Source organism: Xylona heveae (genome assembly GCF_001619985.1).
Source record: "Xylona heveae TC161 unplaced genomic scaffold L228scaffold_1, whole genome shotgun sequence".
NCBI lineage: Eukaryota > Fungi > Ascomycota > Xylonomycetes > Xylonales > Xylonaceae > Xylona > Xylona heveae.
In genome coordinates, this window is record NW_017264193.1 from 1,703,365 (window position 1) to 1,730,345 (window position 26,981).

At 47.9% G+C, this 26,981-nt stretch overlaps 7 protein-coding genes across 7 annotated transcripts; 2 read left to right on the forward strand and 5 right to left on the reverse strand.

The window, feature by feature from the left end:
* Positions 1-1,441: 1,441 nt before the first annotated feature.
* Positions 1,442-2,513, reverse strand: L228DRAFT_12150 (hypothetical protein). The gene has a single exon (XM_018328997.1). The coding sequence runs from the start codon at positions 2,350-2,352 to the stop codon at positions 1,618-1,620; it is 735 nt and encodes a 244-aa protein (XP_018191974.1). The 5' UTR covers positions 2,353-2,513; the 3' UTR covers positions 1,442-1,617.
* A 534-nt stretch (positions 2,514-3,047) lies between these two features.
* L228DRAFT_12155 (hypothetical protein) lies at positions 3,048-3,505 on the reverse strand. The gene has a single exon (XM_018328998.1). It carries the CDS (start codon positions 3,341-3,343, stop codon positions 3,098-3,100), a length of 246 nt encoding a protein of 81 aa, XP_018191975.1. The 5' UTR covers positions 3,344-3,505; the 3' UTR covers positions 3,048-3,097.
* A 1,493-nt stretch (positions 3,506-4,998) lies between these two features.
* On the reverse strand, positions 4,999-5,684 carry L228DRAFT_242891 (hypothetical protein). The gene has a single exon (XM_018331558.1). The coding sequence runs from the start codon at positions 5,423-5,425 to the stop codon at positions 5,087-5,089; it is 339 nt and encodes a 112-aa protein (XP_018191976.1). The 5' UTR covers positions 5,426-5,684; the 3' UTR covers positions 4,999-5,086.
* Positions 5,685-8,967: 3,283 nt separating this feature from the next.
* Positions 8,968-10,345, forward strand: L228DRAFT_12189 (hypothetical protein). The gene is made up of 2 exons (XM_018329001.1): positions 8,968-9,384; positions 9,445-10,345. The coding sequence occupies exons 1-2, from the start codon at positions 9,204-9,206 to the stop codon at positions 10,056-10,058; spliced, it is 795 nt and encodes a 264-aa protein (XP_018191977.1). The 5' UTR covers positions 8,968-9,203; the 3' UTR covers positions 10,059-10,345.
* Positions 10,346-13,113: 2,768 nt separating this feature from the next.
* Positions 13,114-15,095, forward strand: L228DRAFT_235497 (CIA30-domain-containing protein; the record flags this gene model as incomplete). The annotated part of the gene is made up of 6 exons (XM_018330726.1): positions 13,114-13,187; positions 13,558-13,618; positions 13,735-13,897; positions 14,028-14,277; positions 14,556-14,917; positions 15,055-15,095. The coding sequence occupies 6 exons, from the start codon at positions 13,114-13,116 to the stop codon at positions 15,093-15,095; spliced, it is 951 nt and encodes a 316-aa protein (XP_018191978.1).
* A 574-nt stretch (positions 15,096-15,669) lies between these two features.
* L228DRAFT_264821 (glycoside hydrolase family 15 protein) lies at positions 15,670-17,828 on the reverse strand (the record flags this gene model as incomplete). The annotated part of the gene is made up of 3 exons (XM_018334620.1): positions 15,670-16,117; positions 16,294-17,561; positions 17,643-17,828. The coding sequence occupies 3 exons, from the start codon at positions 17,826-17,828 to the stop codon at positions 15,670-15,672; spliced, it is 1,902 nt and encodes a 633-aa protein (XP_018191979.1).
* A 3,327-nt stretch (positions 17,829-21,155) lies between these two features.
* On the reverse strand, positions 21,156-23,810 carry L228DRAFT_12252 (glycoside hydrolase family 13 protein). The gene is made up of 6 exons (XM_018329007.1): positions 23,314-23,810; positions 23,069-23,227; positions 22,847-22,999; positions 22,654-22,762; positions 22,417-22,585; positions 21,156-22,314 (listed from the first exon to the last, which is right to left on the reverse strand). The coding sequence occupies exons 1-6, from the start codon at positions 23,593-23,595 to the stop codon at positions 21,591-21,593; spliced, it is 1,596 nt and encodes a 531-aa protein (XP_018191980.1). The 5' UTR covers positions 23,596-23,810; the 3' UTR covers positions 21,156-21,590.
* Between the last annotated feature and the right edge of the window lie 3,171 nt (positions 23,811-26,981).

Genomic DNA, 26,981 nt, shown 5'->3' on the forward strand with positions numbered 1-26,981 from the left:
TAGGCACCAGCGCAAGCACAGGCCAGGCTAGGCGGCCAGGCTTCCACTAGAATTTCTGCACTGTAGCAATAACAAAAGCCCCAACGAGCGTGGAGACGCGTAGGTCTGTAAGTTACTTGGGGTGAGCTATCAGGGCGACCTACTGTAGCGAGGGGTTCTTAGTGGTCATAGTATTATATAGTAGAATAGCTACACCGAGGAGTCTAGGTAGACAGGCTTAGCGGAGCGGAGAAGATAGTTGATATTTGCTTTTGGCGGGACAGAGAAGAGTTCCCAATATTGGCAGGGAGATCTGTTGATCCGTGCGGTTTCAACTATCTGAGACGATCAAGCATTTTTGAAAAATAAAAATAAAATAAATTAGTCAAGCCCGAACAATTCAGCTGGATTTGCGCACTTTCCCACGGTCCTGTCAATCTTCAGTAAATCCGAAGGAAAGTGTAAAATACCTCAACAACTGATTGCACGGTTGATCAAGGATACAATGCAGGGCTCTTATTGTGATGATTCAAGAGGTCAGAGCGGGAGCTTTTCAGAGCCTGCATCTGATACCGTAAAACGTCAAGCCCAAGCTTCTCGAGCCGATTTAGCCGATGGGGTATTTCTCTGCCTGGACGGCCGGACAGTGTTGGACCCGAATTGACAAGGTTACAGACCAATAATTTACACCTAAAGGGTTAGAAGTTGCATATTGTTACCTGTGCTGTAATATGGAACGATATCTGGATGGTACAGAACGTTCTATTTGAAAAAGTTTGCTACGAGACGTCTCAGTATTATCTACAGTCATATGCTGCTTTGAAATTCCAAAGGCTGCGACGGACTTCATTCTGTTGGATTGAATACTCTCGGCAACTTCGGATGGAAGAAGCAATATAAAGTGTTGAATTCACGGGACGGCTTGCACAGAACTCGAAGTCAACCAGGAGCACAGGTTTGGTCGCCCGCCCAAGGTCTAGAGATCTCCATCTCTGCTCAACGACAGCGCCTCATGACGGGATATCAAGAAGCATTGGTACACGATTGGCCGCCTGACTTGCGTGATCGGCGGAAAGAAGACAAAGAGGGTGCGAAAGGTGGAGCTTAGCTATGGTATTCAAGACCATCTCTTGTTTCATATTCGCCGCCAGCTGCGGGTGGTTGAGAAGAGCCTATCTCTGTTACAGGTACAAGCAAGCATCCGCGGGCCGAGGGTTCAAAAACGTTGTATGCGCATGGGCTCGATCGCAATACTGTCCCGTGCGTAATCTCACGGATGCACAGTAAATGCGGTCAAGGGAAGGGGACTTCTCAATCAAAATAGTTTGAATTTTCAGAAGCGTTCTGTTGATCTTTAGTCGTAAAATCGCACGATAGAGAACCTAGTAGCTCAGATTTTCTTATGTCGGCTGCTCTATGCATGGTTGATGATTCGAGTTGAAGCGACAGCCAAGTTCACGAATAGAAATGGAACCATCTAGAACTGATCTGATTCGGACCGTATTGCAGCGATATCGGTTTAATAAGGAATGATTGACAAGTTTTACCTGGCATTTGGCCAAGAAAAGGGTCCCACATGTGCCATGGCCCACAACGGCGTTAAGGCGAATCCACCTGACACGACGGACGAGCACAGTCTTAGAGTCTCGAGGCTTCCACTGCTGGGGATCCCCAGATCGTTATCCCAACAAGAGCGTGAATATCAGTCGTAATTGCCTCTGCGGTGGACCATAGTTGCGACAGTGAAGAGAGGTAGGGAGGTAAAAACGAAGCTAAAATCCAGCCGCGCAAGAGAGAGCTGGGTCTCCCGAAGATCGGGTCCACAGAGGCCCTGTACGGAGACATGAACAAGTCTTTGGAAGCGGCATGGTCAGTAGCCGAAATGGAATCGCACAGTGCACTCTTGCTTGGCTTTGCCTGGTCAGGACACCGGTGGGCGAAGCGTGAGTAGTAGTGCGACCCCCTTGAAGGAGGACGGATATCGTTTCCACTGCGGCCGAACATCTCAGCTGGATACAGCCACGTTGGGAAGGAGGTCATAGACGTATCATAGGGGACCTCGAAAAAGCAGCTCGAAACCTTTGGTAGCTTAAAGATTATCCCGAGTAAGAGGCCGCTTGGACCACCTTTCCATTGACTTGGAAACTTGGTCCTGCGTTTGGGAAGGCACTGACGACATTGACATTGTGCAAATAGAGGGCGCAGACTCCTGGAAATATTATTGATAATCCAGGTTTCAACTGTTTTTGCTGCTGGAAGCGACCTTTCGCGATCAAATGAATTTAGATCAGGGAGATGCAATTGGACTTTCGTTAAGTCCGTGACAGTGCTCGTAGAATTGCCCGTTGTTGGAAAGGACGAGGGCATATCCATGCTTAGCGCGAACGCGGCGGCTCCAGCTGGATTGGTCCGCGCATGCTCCTGACAATTAGCAGAGACACACACTCATGGGCACAACGAGACTATGGCCAAATGGCGGTGACCGACAAAATGGTTCATCTCTCTCAAAGTGCTGACCACCAGGAATGAATGTTGCAGTGGTTGGGTCCGACGACTAACTATGACGGTCTTCGAAAGATTGAGGGATGGATGAGACACACAGACGGGTACGTATTGTGGGCTAGAAAGGGGATAGAGAAAAGTGATAGGGCTGGCCGTTTGTGCGGCAGTGCGTCAGATATTGGGGCCCAGGTGGTCACCCTCTCCCTTCTCCCGTGCGGGCGCGTTGCGAGAGATGGCGAAGAGGGTTCATGTCAGACAGGGATACCCTATCAAGTGGCGGATACTGCATTTTGATAGAAGTTGGTGCGAGGGGGTTTAGTATGAGGGCGTAAGTGGTAGAAGTAACTTAGTCAAAGTGTGCTGGGGGGTTGACCAGCGATACAGACGACGTTTCCGACCCCCTTGAACAACACGTTAGTTTAGGGTCTCGCCCGCCAGTCCAACAAAGGACGACAACAACTTCAGCAAATCAACGTGGGAGCCAGGGGGGCCAGTGAGGGTGAGGGAGATTGGTAAGGCAGCAGGTATATTTAGACGTCTGACAAAGCAACCTGCGATCATAATGTGGCTACCTATCATATCCTTTTGACTGGGTACCTTAAGGCACCTACCTAACCTAAGATATAACTACTGTTTTCATGTGCTCGAGCAAACCCGTATTAACATAACAAACCCCAAGGATGAGCTGAAAACGAGCGAGGGCCGGATACTGAATGAAGAGATCGAGCGACTTGAGACGACAAGAGATGGAATAATGGAAATCAGGTGAGAGTCGGCGATTTGGAAAAGCATCGTGCGAGACAAATATAACTGTCCGAATTCGTCCAGGACGAAAGTGGGATCCGACCAGGGGTATCGCCATTCAAACTTGACAATCAATTATACTGTGGTTGATGTTTCTCTCTTGCCAAGGTCTTTGGGTGTTGACGTGCTTCTCACCATACGATACGAGTACTTTCCTCTTGTTTCTCCCCTTGAGTTTAACCGAGCCCATACCTGGTCGACCACGAAACACGTGGCCCCATCCTGCTCTTCTTCTCCCAATTTGGTGATGAGTGCGAGGTGACTACCAGGTGAGTAACCTGGTAACAATCATAGCTCTTGCTCGAGGGACCGGGGTGGATAGTGAGAGTGCAGTACTTCCGATAGCTGGCGCGTAGGTAACAGTGCAGGGCATACGTAGTACATCATCCACTCCCTGCGCAAATTTCCCAACTGGAGATTTTATTATTGCGGAGAATAATAATTGGCGATGATGACGATGATATTGTCCGTTTCAAACCAGGTTCGTCCAGCTCACTTTCTCCATTTCAACGTCACTAGCAACTAGTTTCTTGCTTTCTGTTAATGCTGGTCGCAATGGATTTATAAGCCATCTTCACCTACTGTCATTTCCAATTGATCTGATCTCGGAATCGCCTTTGACGCTTCGGGGGTACCGACAAGCAACACTGACCGTATCTCCGAAATTCAAATTGTTACACTTGGCTGCCTTGGGCGAAAGCTGAACCTTGGCGCGACGGTCCATGATAGGGACACACCCCAATCTCGATATACAAACGAGTTCGAGTAAACAAAGCTGTAGCACTGTAGCTATCACATTTTTGCGGATTTCATTTCCTCAATGGAACAACGGAGAAGTAATAAGAAAAGCAAAGGTTAAGCCAAAAGTTAATATCGCAGATTCGGGATTGATTACCGTAGCTGTCGCGTTATTTTGTTCTACAGACATTGGCAAGTTGGTCTTGAAACGTACCCCCAGCATGTCTCAATCGGGATGAAGGTCTACACGATTTGTCCCACGTGCTTTTCGCCGAGAGGGGATCAGAGAAAACTGCAAGCACCTGAGCTTTGCAATGAAGGGTCTCCCGAGCAGGAAGTGCTCAACTCGGACGACCACACACCTCTCGGCACACATCAGGGTTTCATTTGAATTTGAGCGTTAAAATGATTTGAGATAGAGTAGTACACTCTTCCCTTTTTTACATGTGCAAACACAAATAATCGTAGGCAGAAAAGGACCAAGCTCAAGCGAAACTGGAATGGTCTCAGCTCCTAGGTACAAGCCGGCCGAAAGATGGTCCGGTTGAAGTTTAAGTTTGGTCCTAGGCAGTGATGGATGACGATAGGGGTTCAAGCTGATTACATGATCAACGGCGGAACGAATTCCAACCGTCAAAACCCAACCACCCGATCCACGCATGCGGATAAGGTGTCCGCAGCACGCTTGGATCAAATCGGACACGGTGTAAATGTTTGTCCATCTTTTGACTTTTCAGAAGAAGGGATAGAGCCTGCAGTGCCTGGGATCTGTGACTCAGGTTCAAAGGGTCGAGATCGGTCTTCGACGTACCCGTGTATACAGCTCATCTCCCAAGCTCGTAGCTCGTAGCTCGCAGCTCGCAAACCCAGGGTGTGCCGATGACGCACGTTGGATTGCAGCGTCGTCTCTCCGCGCGTCGGGTTATTTTTCTCGTTTCTCCCCCAACAAGGGCGCTTCGAAGGTTTGGCAACTGTGTGTTCGAATGGACGAGCCAAGGACCTGCGCACGTCCATAAGGTAGGCTTGTCAGCGATAAGAAGAAACCAGTGAAGACCATTCGAAGCTATTTTTCACGGGTAAGGTATGCACAGCCTTGGCCAAGAGTGGGACATGTATGTGTAATTGGAATTTTTACGGATTCTTTGACGCGCGACGCCTTACGAATGACTTGTCGAGTTTGTGTGGTATGTGCGGAACCGTGTGGGAGTAAAGGATGCGGGAGGCGGGATGCGGGTTTGCGGGATGGAGATGCAACGACGGGATCACTGTATTTGCAATAGAAAGGGAAAAGCATGTTTCGAGTGCATCTCTCTGTTTCTGATCGTCGCAGGTGGAACACTAAAAGCACACAAAGCAAGAAGAGGGAGCCAGCGGGAACGAGATGCCACTTTCGGGGCTTCATGCCCGCGAGGGCGAATCATTTCTTGGGGAGGGGTCTGCAGGCTGTGGTGGTAATGGGGGTGGGATCGAAGCCGTGCTCACCGTCAGTTTTGGGAGACGAGTGCGAAGGATGAGTGATGAGGCGGTTGAAGAAGTCGGTGACGATGGAGGAGATGTACAGAAATTCCATAATGGGGGGATCTTAATCTTTTTGATTTCAAATATCTGGAGCGGAGGCTTGGGGTGGGGATGATTATGCAGCCCTATCCTGTCGTTTGTGTGTTGTTTTGCCTATAGTGAGGGAGGGGGGGGGGGTACTCGTAGTGTGGGTGGGAAAGTAACCTTTTTGGCCAAAGGGCGTGGTGATTAGGGAGAATGTGGTGAGCACACGCAGGAAATACAGTACTAGCCCATAAATGACGGCAATTTCCACAAATGCCACCCCAACCATCCTCCGGACCACAAAATATATTCATGGATAACTCAATGAGAAATTGATATTAGAACTTGTATTTTGGCATATAAATAGAGTAGATAGTGACTTTAAAGAATATCAATTTATTATTGCTAAATCCTGGGTCAGTATTTTGTGTACCATCCACCTGCTGCAATTACTGCCTCGATCCGTCGGGGCATACTCTCCACTAAAGAAACAAATATTTCCTCACTAATTGCATCCCAGCCTGCCTTCAAAGCATCAAAAAGTCTTCTCTCAGCCCTCCAATCTACCGATGTATCGTCAAGGAGCTCTGGATGGTGCTTATAAAGCCATTCTTTAAGCATATGCCAGGCGTGCTCTATAGGGTTCAAATCTGGTGAGTACGGGGGCCATTCCATCACTGGTATTCCATGATCCTGAAGCCATTGTCGCGCAATTCTTGCCCGGTGTATTGAGGCATTATCATGCATGAAGGTGAGGCCTGGCTCATAGATCTGGGGGATCCCTTCTTCAAGAACTGAGATATATGATGCTGCACTAGAGCCACCCCGAGCGGAGAGGGGATCTCCTGGCATATCAATTAAATCAGTCCTCCCACCAGTGTAAAATCCACCCCAGACCATGATGGTTAAGTCCCTGCCCTTGCTGTATGGTTGAATCATAACTTTCTTCCATTTTTCATGTGGCTTTCGGAAGACCCAGCAGCGCTGTTTTCCTGCACCACGCTCCACCAAACACTCATCTGTCCATATGATGGAATACCACTCCTGAACCCAGTCGCGACGTGCCAAACACCATTCATATCTCTTCCGTGCAGCCTCAGGACCAAGCCGGGGCTTTTTTTGAGCGATCCATTTTGAAATTCCAGACTCTCCAAGCATTCTTTTGATGGTGTTGCAGGAGACATCAAGCTGAACTTCTTCGATCAATTGCTTATAATTTATAGTTGGGTCTTTGCGAATTAATCGCTCAATTAGTCGTATTGATCGATCGCTCAACTTTTTAGGCCGTCCAGGACGTTTTTCAGGGCTTGGATTGCCTGTATCATGGTAACTTTCCACCGTACGTTTGACAGTGGAGTATGGTATTTTGAACTGCTTAGAGATCTCAGCATTCGTATGCTTCAGTTTTGAGGCCGAACAAACTGCAACGCGTTCAGAGTTACTCAGCTCTCTCCGCCTAACAATATTGCTGGCAATTGGAGCCAGCGGCCTCCTCAGCATGTTGCTGTCTATTGTTGAATAAAAATGCTCATGATGGTGGACGCGACGCGTCGGAAGAATTGCCGTGATTTTTGGCGAGGTACTGTACCTAGGTACCTCCATACGGACGTAGTGGAAGTCGAAAGCACAAGTGATTAACTTATTGAGTATTTGCACGCGGGAGGGTCTGTTGCATAGTAGCCATGGGATGCCTGCCCACACCCGTACAAAATATGCATCTGCCATCAGCTACGATAGGTAGCTTGTCTACTTCAGTAACTTGGAGCAATCTCGTGCAATATATTGTACTGTACAGCCTTCATAATTCGCCATCGCTCCTTCCTTGGTACATCCTTAAGGCTGTTCGCTTAACCAGCAAAACGGGGACCCCCAGCCGAGCTTGGCGCGGGATCGAAGCGACCAAGGTGCCAAAGGGAACCGAAATAATAATCAGGGCGCTTTGCCTTGTTCGTTTACCCATTCTTTGGCACCTCTTTTGGCCCACCCGCACGAGTCACAGGGTTAATGGATGCCTGATTCGCTCTTCCGGTACGTGCGAAAGCCGATGTCCGACTGAATATGAAACAAGGCACTACTGGTTAAGTTAATGAGTAATTCAGTCATTATTTCCCTTCTCGGTCGCCCTGATCCCTGGAAAGTTTATAGAGTTTAATTAATTGTATTGCGATGAAAACGATGGCAACACAGGGCAACCATACTTTGTGGGGAAGTAATAGAGCGTGGTGCGCGTGTCCCGGAGCTGTTGAGAAATCCAAAGCGATATTTGCTCCATCCGGGGGAAATAAGGTGTGCTCAGCTGATTATTCACTGCTCTGCCTACAAGAGAGAATGTACAGTAGAACAGAGTGCGGAAATGTTTTGCGGATATCTGGTTATGAATGCATGTGCACGTATGGTTCTGCTCGCATTGGTTTCCTCGTTTCATCATCCAATTTGAACCATGTCTCGAGTTCCGGCCTTTTGCTCAAGGTATCCCCGCTGCGGCCGATTCTCCCGGATGATTAATTATGAATTGGAATCCCAGCCGACGAGCTGGACGAAAGTGTCCGAGCCCGTTGTGCACTAGTTTGCAGGGGGAGTCGGACTGTAGGGTAGCATCAGCCTTTGTCCGCTGCCAGAGCTTGGCCTCGTTGGCCCTTGACCTGAATTGGTCAACTCAGCCTCTCTATCCAACGTGAAAGGGAAAAGAGGATGAGTAACTTATCCTGACACCCGCTATGCTATACTCACGCATAACAAATCCACTGCCTATCCGTACACGCACCGCACTGCGTTCCCCCCCAATCCTGCCACACCATTCATCCACCCACCCCCAATAACAGCGACCACATACCTTTCTCAACTAAACCTACTACCTACCTATAGCGACTTGCAACTACTAATCCACCCATCCCTCCCCCTCCACAACTCGACAGGACCCGTCTTCGTCACGGCCCATGGCGTGCATGGGTCCCTTATCCAATTGCCAAAACGTTCGCCTGCCCACCCTCCAGGGCGGCGCAACTCCGTCACCCGCCGTCCATGATGGCGGTTCCGGCTTAGAGCTCGCACCTGGCTCCTGCGGCCCCAGAGCAGGGGGCCACGAGTTGTTTCTAACCCACCCGCGACGTATGCGACGTTGCTCCGCCGGAGGTCCGGGAGAGGATCCTCCTTCCTGCCAGCCATGGGGCGGCTTGCGTTGATAAATACAGCCTTGCCAGCCTCGTAGACACCTTCGACTTCAATCGGAATTTTCTGTCACTGCAATCTCTTGCTCCCTTACTTTTCCTTCTGCCTCTGCAACATCCCCCACCTTTAGCCTGATACAACAATACAAGATACCAAAACATCTGAGGCTCTTATATACCTATCATCTCCTCCGTCCTCCCGCTGCTCTATATAAGTTGTTGACTCCAGCTCTGCCCCACACCAACACCAACATACGTACAAGGACGACTATCATACGTTATATATAAATAGTTCTTGATTATCTGGCAAAGGCCCGTCATTGTTCCCAAGAACTATCTACGCAATCCATACATATACATTAATTATCCGTCTCGTTGCCTCTGCTTTGTGACCAACGCTGTCTGATCACATATACACACTCTGCTCCATTTATCTACGGCAGCTTCGCACGCAAGCCAGAAGCTAGCAAGATGAGCCGACAATACTCGTCAACTGCCACCTACGCGGCAACGCCCGCTTCCAGATACTCGAACAGCCACGGGACCAGCAGTGCATTCAGCGAAAGTGCAAACCCAAACGAGGATTGGACCAAAATTTCGGACCTGGCTGAACGACGACGAATTCAGAACCGCATTGCTCAGAGGAATTATCGTATGTTTAATCCATCTATTTGCTACACGAATTTCTCATTCTAACATTTTCCGAAAACAGGCAGAAAACTGAAGAGAAGACTAGAGGACTTGGAACGACGAGCGGCATCCCCGCCGCAGACAGCGGCCGAGGTGAACAAGACGTACAGCAGTCAAGCCCAAACTGGCGATGACAACCAGACCGTGCCAGGAAATGCCATGCCTGTGGTTGTGGAACCTTCTGTGTGCAAACCAGCCTCACCTTCTCCGCTCATGAACAATCATCCCTACCGCCAGTCGTTCGATGACCGAAATAGTATGTTTTCACATCAATACACCCGACAGCTGTCCACCTCACCGCCGCCCTTTTCGTATTCGTATCCCGCAGACTCGGCTGTCTTCATGCCATACCCTCAGCATTTGGCCTACCACGCCATGCCCCTCACAGCATCCGACCTGTCGACACATACGAATTATCTGGCACCACTTTCCAGTGCTGCTGGCATCTTGCCTTCGACAGAAACCTGCATTAAAGAAGAGTCCAACTTTTATGCAGACGAGGAAATGTTAAGTCCCTTCAGCACAAGTTATGCATTAATGGCGGGAATGGACATACCGACGCGGCCGTACCATGACGCCAGTCTTCAAGTAAGTCTGTCTAATTTCACAATTCATTTTTTTAAAGGTTCCATTTAACTAACAGCCTCTTTAGCAGACGCCACCTCTGTCGCAATCGTTTGATCCGTCAGTGGCTCCTTCGCCATCGGAATCATCGATAGCGTTCCCAACTACACCTGGTTCTTCACCAGGCTCACCTCTTCTTTTCGTAATGTGACTTGGCGTGGAAGAAGGATGTGGTCTGAAATAGCTCCACGTCAAGTTGGTTTTATACACTCAAGATTATGCACAAAATGACGGCGCAAATGACTTTTCTTTGAGAGAACAGTTTTGGAAAGGTTTCAATTTATTATTACTATTCATCCCAGCCCTCAATTGCCTGGGTTCATTCCTCTCTCTGTTTATTTTGTCAATTCCATTGCTCATCATTTACAAAGTACCACAGCTATCAGGCTTTGTGGTCGGCTCTCATCTCCTCTCGGGACAAGGTGTTATTTTGAATTTTAATTGTCTCTTTCCCTCCGGGGTCTGTACGGGAAGAAAAGGGCGTTTAATGAGCAAGTGAAGGAGCGGATAATGTGACGGCTGGCGGCGAACAACACGAAAAGGATGTTTTGCCCTGCCGCTTCCCACTCTTTGTTATATTATCAACTATTGAGCTATATACACGGGTATTTTCAACCGGGTCGAATGCTTTCTATCGCCTATGTTACTAAGATATGTCCCTACATGAGTGGAAGCAGAGAAGAAGAGAAAAGCCTGTCTGGATAACTGCCTATCACCGATCAAACAGGAAAGGGGTGTCTTCCTTGTGACGGTGGTATAATTCAGGGTCATACAGTTCACGGGATTCCCTGCAAACTGCGGGGAATACCCACAGCGACTGTACATGCAGCTCAGCCGATAACTAAACCTGAAGAGAAAGATGCAGTGATGTCATTCAAGCTCAGCCTCAGAAGGACTAGTTAGGTATGATGTTTCAATTCTTTGCAATCATTGGCCTGAAGACCTTGGAGACAAGTCCAGCGAGGCTTTGATTGCCCACGGGGATAAGCCTGCAATGGCTGAACGCCATGCCAGAACGCGCTCGGATACTTGATTGTGATCCACGCAATGGTAGCCTTATGGGCGCCTTATGAGCTTGTCGATTCTCAGCGGTCTCGAGTCTGTTCGCCAAGGTGGCTTTCAGTACCGAGTAGTGCAGTGACAGCAAACTGAGAACCTCTAATGCATCGAAGTTCTGCTCCCGACTTGCACGTAAACCGTTTGTATTACTGCACGGTATAATATGTTCATAACATTCAGAGCATACAACATCTATGATTCATACGGGGCCATCCTGCCTTGCGCCGTTTACCTATAACCAGCTTGGCTTCACGGGAATGGAAACGCCGGAAAGAAAGGAAAAAAGACGCTTCTTTTCGTGCAGACACGGGGTACGCGTACAGTACGATTGAGTGATTGACATGTGCATACTGTAAATAGTCATGTATTGGACAGTAGTGGAGGATTGGGGGCTCGCACTAGCACTCATAGTCGTGGCCGCTATGTACAAAGGAAGTCTAACGGGACTGCGGACAACGGGACTTCCGATCGATCTGCCCCGCCCTCCGTTTTCCGTCCGGTCAACGGCTATTGCGGGTTCCGATCGCTTTTTAACTGACACCGATGGGCACAAGCCCAGTTTGGGAAATTGGGGGCAAACTGTTCTGGATAAGAGGGTTTCGCTTGTATCAACCGGCTCGGCCGAGAATCATAGTTACGGGCGAACTCCTTGCCCATGGATCCCCTGGCCCAAATCAACGGGCTGTAGGAGTAGAAAACGATTGAGGAGCAAACATTGAGCAGCGAAAGAGCGAACGCGCCAGATGGCGTCAAGGGTTCTGAAATTATAGAGTATTGTGCATGCAGTACCAAGCCACCTGATTGATAAGTTGAATTGAATAAGGTACCTAGGGGTATCTTCCATGGCACATGTACATTGGTCGCTCTATCGTGCAAACTTTGGGTTTGCGCTTGGGCTTTCCTTTCCTTCTCTCATTTTCCCCAAAATTGCACTTCTCTTAACCAGATTCAGTTAAGATTCTTGGGGGCCAACAGGCACAGGCTGTTGGCTTGCTCGATCGATAGGTAACCGAGCGGTGTCCACATATCGGCCCCCTAAAGTTGCCTTTGAAACCAAACTCAATATGGTTTAAACCCTTTCAGTTCAGTTAGCGATGCCGCTGTCCTGTACTGAACCAACACCGACGTCATGGATCTGGAAACTTAATGTCCTTCGCGAACATTTTTGGCGCAACGCCCTTACACATACATTTGATGATTAAACAAGACAACTTTTCAGACGGGCCATCCAGTAGAGCCTCAGCCACGACTGTATGCGAAATCGGCCGTGAAGCAGAGCCAGAGCCACAAACCGGGCCAAAAGAAGTGCGGATTCCACCATTGAGATAACAACATAAGGCCAATTCAGTACGGAGGTACTCCAGTACCTCTCAGGAAAGAAAATTCCAGAGAACCCAGAAAGATTTGTCATTATATGTAAGGATAAAGTTTTGACGGACTGCAAATCTCAGCAACGCTATTGGCAAGCTGGTTGATAGAATATTCAAGGTATGTCTTGTTAATGACGTGGCTTCAAGGTTTTCAATCCAGTGCATTCGAATTTTGGGAATGAAGAAGCCTCTATGTCCGTTTGATGCTTTGGTTTTTGGAAATACTTGTCCCAAGTGATCATTCCACGTTAGGGTCAAATAGATTGAGTTTGACCATGTTCTACTGTTTATGCTATTCTTCGTTCATAATATATTGTTCCGATCACATATGCTCTTCCTCAATCGATTCGGTTGTCCATCTTTGGATTAACTTTTGCTTTATTTGATTTATTTGATTTGATTTGATTTACTTTGTCTCTCTGCAATTCTGTCTTATCTTTGAGCGTGTCATGTGCCCCATGTTCTGCCCGCAGTGCAATTCAGTTGTTTGTTCAATCTGTTCGTTTCGAATTTGAACACTCCCCCATCTCTATTTTGCACAATGTGGTTCTGACTTCGGTGTAGGGACTTGGTGATAGAAATCCCTATTTGCCTTTGCTATCCTTTTGAGCTAGATTTGTCTGTGAGAGATTTCAATTATGGCAGAGGCAGGGGAAAAGTCCGCCAGTGCTCATTTCATTGTGAAGAGGACAGATTTATTTGGTGGCGAGAGGTGAGTCTACATGTCTTTAGAACGTTGGACCCTTTTCGAATTTAGGTCACCATTTGCTGCTTGGAACACCACGCTGTCATGCTATGTCATCGGTTCTGTTTTTTTATCTCGTGGTTCCATTTGGGGGAATTGTATTGCCATCTGTATTTGTAGGGATAATGTTATGAGGCTTCACAACGGAACAGATCATCAGATGTTGGCCGTCCCGCATGCCGTGTGCTTCTTGCTTTAGATTACTGACGTTTCTTGGCACTGTATTGAGATTTTCCATTACAAGCACACTCCACATTGCTTTTCCTACTGGTTCTTTCCTGCATTTTTTGATCATTTGCAGTACATTACAGAAATGCTAATATGATGCTTTGACCAGACCATGGAATTCATCTGACTGGACTGCAAGCGATGACCGTGTACGCGGCGGAAACTCTCATGTACGTTTCGAGAATATAGTTTACTGCCTCAAGCTGCGTTTTCCAAACCGCACTGCATTTACTTCGTCTCCAAATGCGTCACTTGAATAAACATATCTAATCTATTCCGTGGGTAGTCCTACCTCGACTGTTCGGCGTCGTCTGCTCTCTTCCATGGCACATTAGACATTGAAACTCTTGGCGGCGCCGGCTTTGCAAGTCAGCGTACCACTTCAACCGACAAGACCTGGGATGTGTCCACGTACAATGGGGTATTGCTGGAAATTGATCAAGCTGATGGTACGTTCTTCAGAGGATCAAGCATGACCGGTCCTCAGTTCTATCCAGTGGCTGCACCACGAGGATGGACCTAGTTATACAATAAGCCATTCCATCGTCTAAGGGGAAGCAGGAGCTAACCTCTGCTCAGAAAAATCATACACATTCATTCTCAAGGACAATTTACTCCCCCAGAACCCATCCAATGGCCGGGAACAAGCGACTATTTCCTATGAGTACGACTTTGTACCCTCACAAAATCAGAGTCATCAGACTGGTAGTCCCACGACAATATACATTCCTTGGAACAAGTTGAAGCCCACGTACAGGGGCAAAGAGAAGAAGGATGCCGAGCCGATTAATCTCAAGAATATCAAGAGATTTAGTATCATGATGCGAAGGTTGGTATTTCTCAGCCACTTTTTCTTTAATATTCGCTTTAGTTGCTCGTCATTCTTCCAATTAACCATATCAACCTCCTACTTTCTCATCATCGCAATTTCGAAATCTCATCCTCCTGCCCCATCATTTCAACTCATTATCTTCATGTCTCCACATTCCCTCGTCTTTCCTCATCGCCAACCTTCCTCTCCTCTTTCACCTCCTCCCAATTATTTACCCTAAACCCATACCCTGTCAAAGCCAATTCACAATTAACATTATCGATATTCCAATACAGTTTCTTCGGCACACAACACGGCCCATTCAATCTCTCCATTCGTTCCATCTCCGCAATCTCTCTCGCCAAACTCGACAACCACCACCACTACGACCAAGATTCTGCCTTTCCTCATCCATATACCGATGACCCTCATGACGAATCTCCTCGCCAGTACACCGACAGTGATGACGCTATTGACGAGAAAGCATCATCATCTCTTCTTCCTGCTCACAGTGGCAAAACCCGTGCCTCCTTTTCTCACATCGACTCTCAAGGCGCTCACGTCATTTATATTCCCGACGACCTTGACGGCGACCATGACGACCATGGTACTAGCTCGTCTCAAACAAATCATCGCATCTTTGACATGCCAGGAGGAGGTATATTGCGGAGGCTATGGACTTGGGTACTTTCCCTATCTTCGTTCCTTGGGAGATTTATCATGCGGATAGTAAATTAAGCGTTAGGGTACACCGTACAATCCTTTTTCTCTTATCTCCTTCTATTTCCCGTTTAGATTATGCTCGTCCGGAATTCGGGAAATTACTAGAAGTCTAGAAACTGGGCGAAGATCACAAAAGGCAGTAGAGTGTAGACAGTAGATTTATTCTGTCTCTGCTGTAAGTAAGAAAAAAAGTAAAATAAAATAAAATAAAATTGTATGTTATAGGACATGGTCATATGAGATGAGATTATAGATAATCTATAGTACTCTTACCTTTAACACCCTGCGGGTCATCGTCACGGACTAATGTCCCATTCTCTGTATTCTGTTTCATTCCATCTCATTGCACATCAGAGGGCTTTAGTTGAAGGTTTGTACAAACTGCGCTGCGCTGAATGTTGTCCTGTTTATCGAATCCACTTGTCTGGAAACGCGCATACATTCGGGTGCGGGGGAAGAAAAGGGATGACGAGGATATAGTAGTAATATCGATATTTTAAAGTGTGGATTGCAAGTCCTACACTTACTATTACAAATAAAGTTACAGTCCACTACCGACTACCCTACAATGTAGGACGTCGGAGAAAGAAAAAAAAAAAAAAAGACATACATCAAGAATATATGTCTGTATATAAGAGAGAAAAAAAGGAAGACCAAAAAAAAAAAAGAGCGAAAAGAGTAACCAAACTACAGATTCGCAATCTCGGTAGGATACAACAGATTCGCTCTGGCGGTCTCACGCGCAAACGAGGCCGTCAGGAGCGCGGCATAGCTCCACGTAAGGTCCGCTGCGCCCTGGGGCTGGCCAGTCACGCGGTTGAATTCCTCGGTGAGGTGGCCGTTGGAGGGGGTATGATATTTGACGCGGCGCAAAAAGGCGTCGCCCCAGCCCTGGAGGGCGGCGAGGAGCTCGTAGAATTGCGGGTCCCAGATATGGTAAGTGGTCGTGGAGACGTTGACGTCTGCGGCAAAGTATTTCCAGAAAGGCAGGGACGTGGTGGTAACGGTGATGGAGGTGGACGTGGCGAATTCAATGGAGGCGCGGTATAGCAGCTCGGCCATGGCGCTGGTGGCGAGATACCAGGGGTTGCCGAGGCTGGTGGAGACGCCGTCGTAGACGTCTTCGGGGTAGCGACTGTTATGGCGGATGCAGTGGTTAGTAGGAAATTAAAGTTAGGTGTTTGGAGGCGTGGGAGATTTATTGACATGGAAAGGGGAGATATGGACTTGATTTATAGAGTGGGAGAAAATAGAGGCAAGGGGAAAATGGGAGGAGGAACGAAGAAAGGAAGAAAGGAAGGGAGGACATACCCGACAGCAATACCCAAGGGGTTGCCATTAGCATCCTTGGTGGCAGAAGTGGCTATCGGAAAGACGTCCAGGAAAGAGGTGGCAATCTGGTAGGCAGACACCAAGACTTGGTCATTGGTGTATGAGTACACGCCATCGCCGGCGTAGCCGTGCAGGACACCCAGGACGACGGCAATGTCCTTGTACGAAGACTTTCCGCGCATGACGGGCCCGTACTCGTACAGGATCAACTGGCGGAGGGGGTCCCAAAACTGGGAAAGAGTTGCGGACAAGGCGGCAGCGGCATCCGACAAGGTCTTGCTGAGAGCGCTGTCGCCCATGAAGCTTGCGAATTGGGATCCCATGACTAGGGCACGTCGCTGGACCATGCGCGTGTAAAAGTGGTCGGACGGCTCTTCTTCCCAGAGGTCAAAGGACGGGGAAGACCAGTTGGTCGCGACAAATTGCAAGTCACGGATCATGGGTGCAACCTTGGGGTAGTTGTTCGAGTCGTATAGCTTTTCGCGAACCGTTTGCTTGGACCCTCCAGAGGCAAGGTACGCATAGGAAAACTCCATCAGAGTAATGGCTCTAGTGGCGGGTCCGTCGTTTTGAGGCCGTCCCCAGGGGCCTGTGAAGATGGAATTGTCCAGGTTGAACTTGGGCTCGCCAAGACCGGTCTGCAGACCGGGATCGTTTTGCTCTTGAGCGCCAGCGGCAGCGTACTGGAAGAGAAGGTTCTGGTAGAATTGCTTCCGTGCCTTGTTGGTCGTGAGAGAGTACATGGTATTGACGACATCCATGGTCAACGAGGCGTCCCGGACCCAGTGGTAAGCATAGTCGGGGGCAGTGTAGCTCTGCGCGGCAATGACGGTTCCGGGAGCGGCGCCGGGAATGTCAATGTTGTTGAACATGCGTGTCTTACTGATGCCAGCTTCGCTGTTGTTGTTTGCGGCAATCCACTGTGTGATATCATCTGAGAAGAACTTTGGCGTCGCGTATGCCGTGTACACTGGAGGCTGAGGGCTGTTGGGAATGGCAGCGCCAGTAGCGATTACCTTTTGGCCCAGCTGTTGAACATATGTCTGTCCAACATCAAGCGCCTGGTAGGTGATGTTGACAAAGCTGGTTATGCCGTCAGGGTAAAGACTGCCTGATGCACCCCACAGCTCCCAACTCCAGTCTGGGTTGGCTTGAGATTGGAAGCCAAGAGTAAATGCATTCAGGGGCGTTGATACTCCATCGGCATTGGTCCAATAAAGCGTCACAATCTTGTCATAATCTACATTCTGAGATGGGCGTCAGCGATTAATCATGAAAATATTCCTCCTCTCGCGTTTGCTGTGAGGCCAGATGAGAATTTGGCATACCTTGACGTAGGCAACCACGCTGAGATTTCCACCACAATAGCTGTATGACTGAAGTGCAATGGACGCATCTGTAGGAATGGCTGCGGTGATTGTCTCATTAACACAATTCTGAGCTACGGCGCTGGCGCAGAAAAGCGAGCCAGCAATGGCGCCACACACGCGATTTCTCCCTGACAGCAATCTCATTTTGTCTTTCCTCGAGTCGTAAACGGATGAACTCTGATACTCCACAAAATAATTGCCGGCATTGGTCAGTATTTATACATCAAATTTTTGAAGTCTGAACAAATGTCGAAATTGGTCGGCAAATTTTTCATAACACGATTCGTTCCTGCGTCTTCCCCCGCATCTTCATCGCTCTTGCATTTGCATTACGGCGGCAAAAGAAAACAAAAGGACCGAACAAGCATGTTCCATCCATTGCATTTTCCTCATGAAGCTAGCCTCACGAATGATTAGCAATTAAACTTTATCGTAACTGACGATTAGATGCAAAATAAACACACTAGAAGAAAAAAGACCTGGGGAATTAATCAGAGACACGGCCGAGATCCATTGTCGGAGAACGCTAAAGTACAATCGAGTGCGGGGAACATGGGCTGATGCTTATTCAAAAAAGTGTTACTGTCATCAATTGGGAAAGATGGGACCGAATACAGCCAGAATGTGTGGCGATGTTCTGGCTCGACGGTGGCTCGGACCCCTGACGGCGGAGGATAGCCAGAAGGGGAAAACCAAGTGGGTGCGGGGACGAGGAACGCGGGTGCGGGACGCACGTTTTCCCCTGGGGCAAGCTGTCAACCTTCTCCGCACCTAAACCCTGACTCACTGACGAAGATCAGCGGTGATCCTTTTTGGACGATTTCGTCAAGATATTATACCTATTGACCATTTCGGTAGTCGATCCGTTTTTTTCTTTTTCCATTCTTCATAGCAAATTGATCTTTTGGATTTGAATTTCTCAATCTTTCGAACCTGCCGCATGTCTTCCTTGATTCGTGTTCTGTCCTCCGTACGTTGTCGGCTCGCGCCCTCCGCGTAAGACATAATCAGTGTGCCAAAAACAAAGTGCTGCTACCGAGCTGTGGGGTGGTGCGGACGGTCGAGCAGCATAGAGCTAGACAGTGTCGTCAATCAATGGTAGTGCGTTTCCCACAACTGGCCTCGTGTGTCATTGAGTAACTGGTCCTTTTGACGATATCCTGAGATAGGAAGATAAAGTCTTCCTATCTCGGTTGCAGACTAGTGTACGATTTCCTTGGATGACTTCGGGATGATCCCTAAGAAAATCCCGCAATCTTGCCCCACAAAGATGTATCTTCCGATAAATATGGACGCTCAAACCTGTTGGGGGGAAATCCAAAGGGGTAATTATTGCAATAATTGTCGAAGGATAATTCCTAATGGACTGACAAGACTGTTCAACACGTGGTCAACACGTCAAACTATCGAGGTCTCTGGCTCGTGACTGTCACGCACGGAAGCATGTTAGATCCGCGCCGGAGATGATGTTCGCGTCGAGTTGAGAGTAATACAATAGTACTTCGTACTTGGCTGTAAATATTGATCATTGGGCAGCGCTAATGCTCTTGCATCAATGCCGTTCAATCATCACGATCTTATAGCATTATTGGACCCATCTGATACCCCGGGACGATTTGGCCCGAAGTTCCCTGATCCTGGTAAAATCTGGACTCGGTATGGATCTTCGTGTGATGTCAATGCTTGCAGTAGTTGTCGTTGCGCGTCCTGTGCTCAACTCGCTATGAAAGAGCAAGTCCAAACACCATCAAGGTTGGGTGTGTGGGACAGCACTGCGCACAGGAGCGTCGGAGCCCGATCCAAGGAGCATAGCGATCAACCTGTATCAATTATCATTAGGCGGATGACGAATTTGTTGAGATGCATTTTCTCCATGCCTTTGACGTGATCCGAGTGTGGTTTAAAGGCCATTTCTTAATGCTTGACATGGTTCCATGGATTGGCATATGATTGGCCTTTCATCAGTGTTGAACCGAGGCTGCTCCATGCTTTAGATAAGAAGTGTCCTTTGGGACTGCGACATGAGCTCTGGTTACTCCGTAGTTGTCCCTTTTGTTGCCTCATCTTGTCTGCACTCTATTGGTTCAAGTGTTGTTGTTCAGCTTACTCGCCAAAGCAAAGCGCCCCCGTAGATACCTACTCTTCCTATCTTGGTAACTTGTTTCCCCCCCCCACTTGGCTGTACTCCGGTAAGACCATGATGTAAGGTGCCGACCTCCTGGTGTTTTTCTCCAAGAGCTGCATGAAATAGCTCAGACCTACTCAGATCTACAATCAATTTGGAATTGCCCAAGTCATTTAAAAAAGCAATCTTGAAAATGTTGGTCCAAGACCCCAATCAATTTCAAACGATTCTACATTTATTTCAAATTCAAATACTTTCTCTAGTTTAAATAATGGAAATTGAAATGAATAGATGTGGGGGAAAATAAAAAATAAAATCGTGCAACTAGAATTATATGCATGAAATGCCACAGATCCAGACAATGTCTAAAACAATGGAAATCCATGTAAAATAAAATTTAAAACTGACAAGCAAAAGAAGGGAGAATGGAGACAAACCAAAAGCAACGCCGACGCTGCAATGGTGTGTTTCTTTTTGAGACTTGTAACACCAAGAAAAAGAAGACAAACTCCACCTGCATACATATCCCGAATACGCCTACTGTGGGCCACACCCATACACTGCCGTGCCGTACTATTGCAGCTCCTAAAGAAGAATTGTTCACAATCCGGCAAGTTTTACCGCGCTCCTTACCTGAAAGATACACTCATATTGAACACAAGAATCTCCCTGCAGATACGCTGTACTACCCGGAACAACGGGAGGAGCAGGGAATAGAATTAAAGGGAACACAGCTACTGTAACTTCTACCCTACCGAAAATTTCCGGCCAAACACCAAGAGCACAGCGGAATTCCAGCTGACCCTCCTGTGGCATATGCAGTGGCAATGTCATCACAACTTTATTCTTGTCGAGTAAAAGAAACGGAAACCCTTGAAAAAATACGTGTCGAATTACTTGAAGCATATACATCCTCCAGTACCGGAGATAGCGAGGTCGAAAAATTGACAGCTAGAAAAGAAGAATTCAAATCGTCCATGCCATAATTTACAACGCTCGATAAGGAAACCATCACATCGGCGCGGCTTTTACATGAAAGCTCCCAAAAGATAATGGCAGCCGGATATCTTTAACGCAGCGCAATAGAGATGCAAGGCGAGTAACTTCGACAATAAGACAGGTAAAAAATTAAACGGTAAGGAAACATGCCCGATCGAATAGTCCAACGCCGTAAACAGTGGGGCTCGCCCACTCCCTGCAGACTCCAGAAATGAGAGATTAAGAAAAAAAAAAAAGGATACTCCTTCACTGACAGAACCGATTATGCTGGCCCCGTACAAATCTAAATCTGGGCCCTGCCCCGAAAATGTCCACCCAATGTGCTCGGTACAAGTTGTTAAGTCTAATTACTCAAGACCAGAAACCGTCAAAGATGGAAAAAAGATGACATGATGAAATGAGGTCCATGTCGAGGCGATGACAGTGCGGATGATGGTGACGATAAAGAACTAATTGTTGTCGGTGAGGAGGTAAATGGCAAAAAAAATGTGACAATAGGCATCAAGTCATGCTGCAAACAAAACGCAGCGCTAGAGAAACTCAATTACAGAGTGCCAACCCCCCAAAGAGCAATGGCGATAAATGACGCGGACAAAAGGCCGGTCAGGCTGGGCACGATAGATGGGGAAGCGCCAGTCGATGGCGCATAGTTGGGTCGGTTATCCTTTTGCCCATGGCAGTTGTGTGTACAACCCTTGAGCGTTTGGAACACATCTGGACAGACTGCAGTGGTGCTGTTGAAGTATTTGAGAGGCACCCAGACCTGTGAGTACGCGCCAATGTCAGCCACCCAAGTCGGGCTCAAAAAGGGGGAACAAAGAGAGAGAGAGAGATACGAGTCCGGAGAATGAGCGAAAACATACCTGAGGCTCTCCCTTACTAAGAGTAACATTAATATTTCCATACTGTCCAGCGGGCTGGTTGGTGCAAGAATGGACTTCGAGCAGTTCGTCCCCTTCGGAAAAGTTGGTGTCGGAGAAGGTAAAGGGTCCGAGATTCTTGCCGTTGGATCCCAAGTTTTGCACAACGGTTACAACAGATACGTCATAACCTTTGCGGAACGCGGCCACGTTCGTGTCAGAGTATATGCACTTGCTCTTCCAAACCCAGTATGGGCTCCAGTTTGAACCGACCGTGACGTTCTTAAAGGCCTGTCGCACCACGTTAAGGGTTTTGATTGTCTGGTACAAGGGTGCAGATGTATCATATTTTGACACCCACATGGCTTCACGGTTTTGCGGGTCTCCCGAGCCAGCAAAGCCTTGTTCAGCGCCATAGTAAATGATGGGGATTCCGTCAGTCAACATGGTCATGCTGATAACGTTTCTTGCTCGAGCAGCGTCCTTTTGAGCAATGTTTGCAAATCTCGTCACATCCTGGTTTTCCATAAAGGTGCCCAACAAGGTGGCATCCAGACACGTCTGCGACACATTATTATATTGTTCCGCCATATTCACCAGATTTTGGCCGTCGGTGTAGGCGAGAGAATAGACCATGGTCCAATACCTGTGGCCGTGTTAGTTTACTGCATGTCCTATATCCAACCTTTTCCGCGCTCTGATAAAGAAAAAGGCAATCGAACAAAAGCTACCGACAAGGATTACTAACGTTCCGTAATTCAGCACAGCCGGAAGTGCATCTGATGCCATGTAATCGCAGATACGATACGCATCTCCGTCATAGACTTCTCCAACAATATAGGTGTCCACTGCAGGGACAAAGTTTGTCCAGAAGCTTCGCTGAACGTGTTTGGCGGCATCGGCACGGAAACCGTCGACTGAACCAGATTCATTAGCGACAACGCCAAATACACTCATTTCATCGCCCTATCGCCACAATACTTACTGGAATAATTAGAAATCAAGTCCTGACCCCACTGGTTAAATATCTTTTGAACGACATCGGACTCAGTATTCAGGTCCGGGAGCGAAAGATCGTCACCACCAAGCCAGCACTATCTTGTGTGTTAGCAAATATTGGAGTTTCCCTTTTTCTCTTTTTCGCTTGTATTCTCGGGGGGGAAAAAAGGGCTACGTACAACTTCGGCATTGGTGTCATTGGAGTAGTTCGAAACGTAGCAGAATTTGTGGAAGTATTGTTCATCATTAAAAGGCGTGAACTGGGAGTAGTCGGTCTTTTGACCCGGGCCACGATAAGCCATGTTATTGGTAACAATATCGACCATCAAATACTTTAATGAAAGTTAGCAATTGTAACCCTTTTCAACGGTGGAGCTCGTTCAATGGGCATGACTACGTACCATTCCACGTGAGTGCAACTTCTGCGACAGCTCCTTGAGATCGTCCGAAGTGCCAAAATTTGAATTGATCGCATTGATATCCTTCGACCAAAAGCCATGATAGGATTGTCCAGCAAGTCCATCACCGCCAATATTTTCAACGATAGGCGAGATCCAGATCTATTTCCCACCATGGAAAATCCAGTCAGCACATTTTGCTCTGTCAATTGTAGAGATATGTTGTTTTCGTTTGAAGTCCAACTCACAGCGTCGAATCCCATGCCCTGAATATAGTCCAACTGGCCAATTATTCCTTGAAAACTGCCACCGCAATATTGGGCGGCAGTGGTGTTGCACGGTGCTGATGTAGAGCCATCGCTGCGCGCGAAACGGTCAGTGATAATTTGATAAATTGAACGCGTTCTCCAGTCGGCGGCATTTGCGGCGTAGATGCGGGGAACGAGTGTCACAAGCACACAAACGAAAGTAAGCAGCGGACGAGAGGAAATGAAAGCCGTCGACGGCTTTGTCGACGTGGTGGGTCTCATTATGACAGCCGATAACAGACTGTGGAATAAATTGAAAGAGAGTGGGTGCTACTGCTTCACATCGGACGAGTCGACAGCCGCCAGGAAAGACGTTGAAAGGAGCGGCGATCCCAGGTGGACGACGACGAGGTTGAGAGGGGACAAAAGGTTGAGACGACTTGAAAATAAGAACTGCGAGGTTTTACTCAAGTAGAGGAGGCAGGAATAGCGAGCGTCGTCGTGTTGCCAAGCCGGAGGGAAAGGATGGGGGAAAAGAAAGAGTGGCTTGGAACGGGGAGTACGGAGAAGGGCAGATTGAAAATAGTCAAGTGTGTACCGTCACATTGGAGCAAGAGGGAGCGAGTGGGAGCGGGCGGGCGATCGACGACCGTCAAGTGGGCCGGTGAGAAGAAAAAGGGGGGCTGCCGCTTTTTCATTGGGGTCCGCAAAGACTAGTGAATATTTAATGCACCCCAGTGACCATGAATAAAACATGAGGCGGGTGAGATCATTGCCCTGGACCGCAGAGCTTCCAGGGGCACGATGGCGTCGTTGCAGCAGTGAAGCTCAGGTCGCATGACTGGCTTACAGATGGAAGAGCATACGATGTAGTGATTTTTTTTGAAGCTTGAAAAAGGGTGGTGCGAGGGGCCAGTACGGGAAGTAACCCAGAAAGGGCAGATTTTCGACTCAGGCACAGACAGACACACAACAATGAGAGTCAAGACGAGACGAGACATAACCCGGGCGCTTGCTTAACCAACTTTGGCGAGTAAAGTCTGACCATTCACCTGTTTTCCGTCTCTGCGCCTATAAGCTTGCCGATTTGCTTCCAACAATTTGGAGAAAAAGATGAAAAAAGGTACCCTGAATAACTGTGGTACGCCGTCTCATCGCAGAGATGCAACGCGTCATTGAGTATCCATCAAAGGAAAGATACTTATCCCGGTAAGGGAAACGCGCAAGCGAGATCAGATTTTCCTTTCGTCCCCTCGGTCCCTTGCGGCAGACCTCGGTTCACACCGACAACTTGTGTTCGCCGTATTACTTTTGGTCAGTGCGTGCAGAAGGACGAGAAAAACTAGCCACCAGATGCGGTAAGTCCTCGGAGTCCAGAGAGACTCTAAGGAGCAGAAGACGGATTTCACTCTCAACTTCCCATTCTTTTGCTCCAGCAATGACATCAACGGTTGCCTAAGGAATAATGGATACCCTTAGCCTTTTCCGTTGTGGGAGCCACTAGAGAGGAAGAGATAGAAGAGAAAACCAAACAAAACACAATGGAGAAATTGGGTAAACAAAGATCCTGGAACAAAACAAAGACAAAGTAAAAGGGCAGTCGAGAAAGGCCAAACAGCGTGTCCTATTGATGACGGCGCAGCGAAAAATATCAAGAAAACCTGGTAGGTAGGTTCTCTGAAACCAAGAAAGCCGAGTACGAAGAAACGGAGCTGAGAGAGATAAAGACTTCCCAATGGGGAAACTTACTCCCGTTCTAAAGCGCTTGGGCCAAGGAAACCAGTCACCGGTACCTTCAAATACGCGGTGTATCTCGCCGATAGTCCGAGACTCTATATCATGTGAGCGACAAGGAGAGTACCTGTACACGTGACAGAGTACTGCTGCTAAAATTAAGGTACCTTCGGTCATGCGGTACCATATCAATGGAGTCGAAATAACAGTAACGTTAGTGGAGTGGAAATCTGGGGATAATGCTCTCAAGCACCATATTGGGCGGAATTGAGATGCTAATAAAGCCTCACGGCCTATTGAATGTCGTTGCGCTCGTAGGGCCTAGCTGGTCTATGAATCGCCCACAGTGAAATGAGGACGCAAAAGACACGGATGGAAGCCAATCGCCTAGGTAGTCGACTTGCGAACCTTGTAGCCGTTATCCTTAGACCAAGTTGAAATATAAAAGCAAAGAAACTTTGTGAGAAGGGCGCCCAAAACAAAGGAGAATTTCTGAAGGGGCAGGTGGCAAATTTAAACTTGGACTTGCCCCTCAATAATTATCCACGTGCAGATGGATGAGGGTAAACGGATTCATCATCGCTGAAGCTGGGAGAATTTGATAATGGAGAGAACAATTTCACCAGCAACATTGATTTAAGATTAAGTGGCGCTCAAGCCAGCAATCAAAATTCATACACAGGATCACGACAGCGATAAAGCCCCACCAACTCATGAAGCAAAAATGTCATTAATATTTAAGGTACCTTAGTGATGCCCGAAACCACTGGAAACCAAATTTGAGACGCTGAAGGTGGACGTACTCTAAGCTGCTCGCCTTTCACGATCCCAATCGGACCCCGGCTTCCCAGTAAAGGGCTTGGACCAGGCGCGCCTGGTCCCAAGGGCGGCCTAATCGGTCATCGTAACGAAATCGTTTGTTGTATTCGCCTGGCAAGCTCACAAACAGTGCAATTCCATCCGGGGCAATCACTAAAACATTGCTGTATAGGTGAGTCTTTAACTATTTCTTTCAGCAAGATTCGCCTGGGCCAAATCACCAAGAACAATTAAAAGCGCTTTAATACACTAAGCGTGGAAGCAACTTCATCGGCCGTACCAGACTGTCTCCGAAACCTCGCTGGCCAGCGTTCCTCCGTCGGTCTACACCGTACTTTTCTTCGAGGGATGGTACAGGTACCAGTACGGCTCGAACATGTCTGGGCCCCCCACTCCGGTCCGATTGACGAGAGGTCTGATTAATGCAAAGAGCCAAAGGTAGCTAGCTCTATCCGAAAAAAGGAAGGCTAGCTCAGGGGTTTATACCGCACCCCTGGGCTTTCTCACATGGCATGATTAGGTTTCTTCGTTTTTCATTGGATAAGATGCAAACTTCGGCCTCTTTGTTCCTGAAGCCAAAGCAAGCGAAAGCCAATCATGACCTATAAATCTGCCGCATCGCACGTGAGTGCACCAATACGTCTGACAGATTTAATCCTAAAATGGCAAGAGAAAATTGCCACCTCAAATTCGGCCCAATGATGTTTCGCACTATTCGCGTGGCCTCCTGAATGTTTGCTGGCGAGAAACGGTAACCCTACGGCATGCGAGGCTTTACCACCGAGGGAAGGGTCTCCATGACTTGTTATATAACTCGAGAAAAGGGACAGACTGATACACCTGGCTTATATTTTTGTCTCTTGGGTTAAGAGAACCGATTTGCAAGGAAAATTACAAGAAAGAAAACGACTTGAACGGTGTTCATGTAGTTGGCTTACACTTCGAGATGTTGGAGTCTATGACACCCTGGGGAGCGTCGGATGTTATCCGTAGCTTCCTGCAAAAGTGCCATGGAAGGAGGAAAGAAAATACAAATGGAATTGCCGATGTGCTAGAGAATTGCCGAATGACAGGAAATTTCACAGGAGTTTACGCCGTTGCGACCGTATCCACTC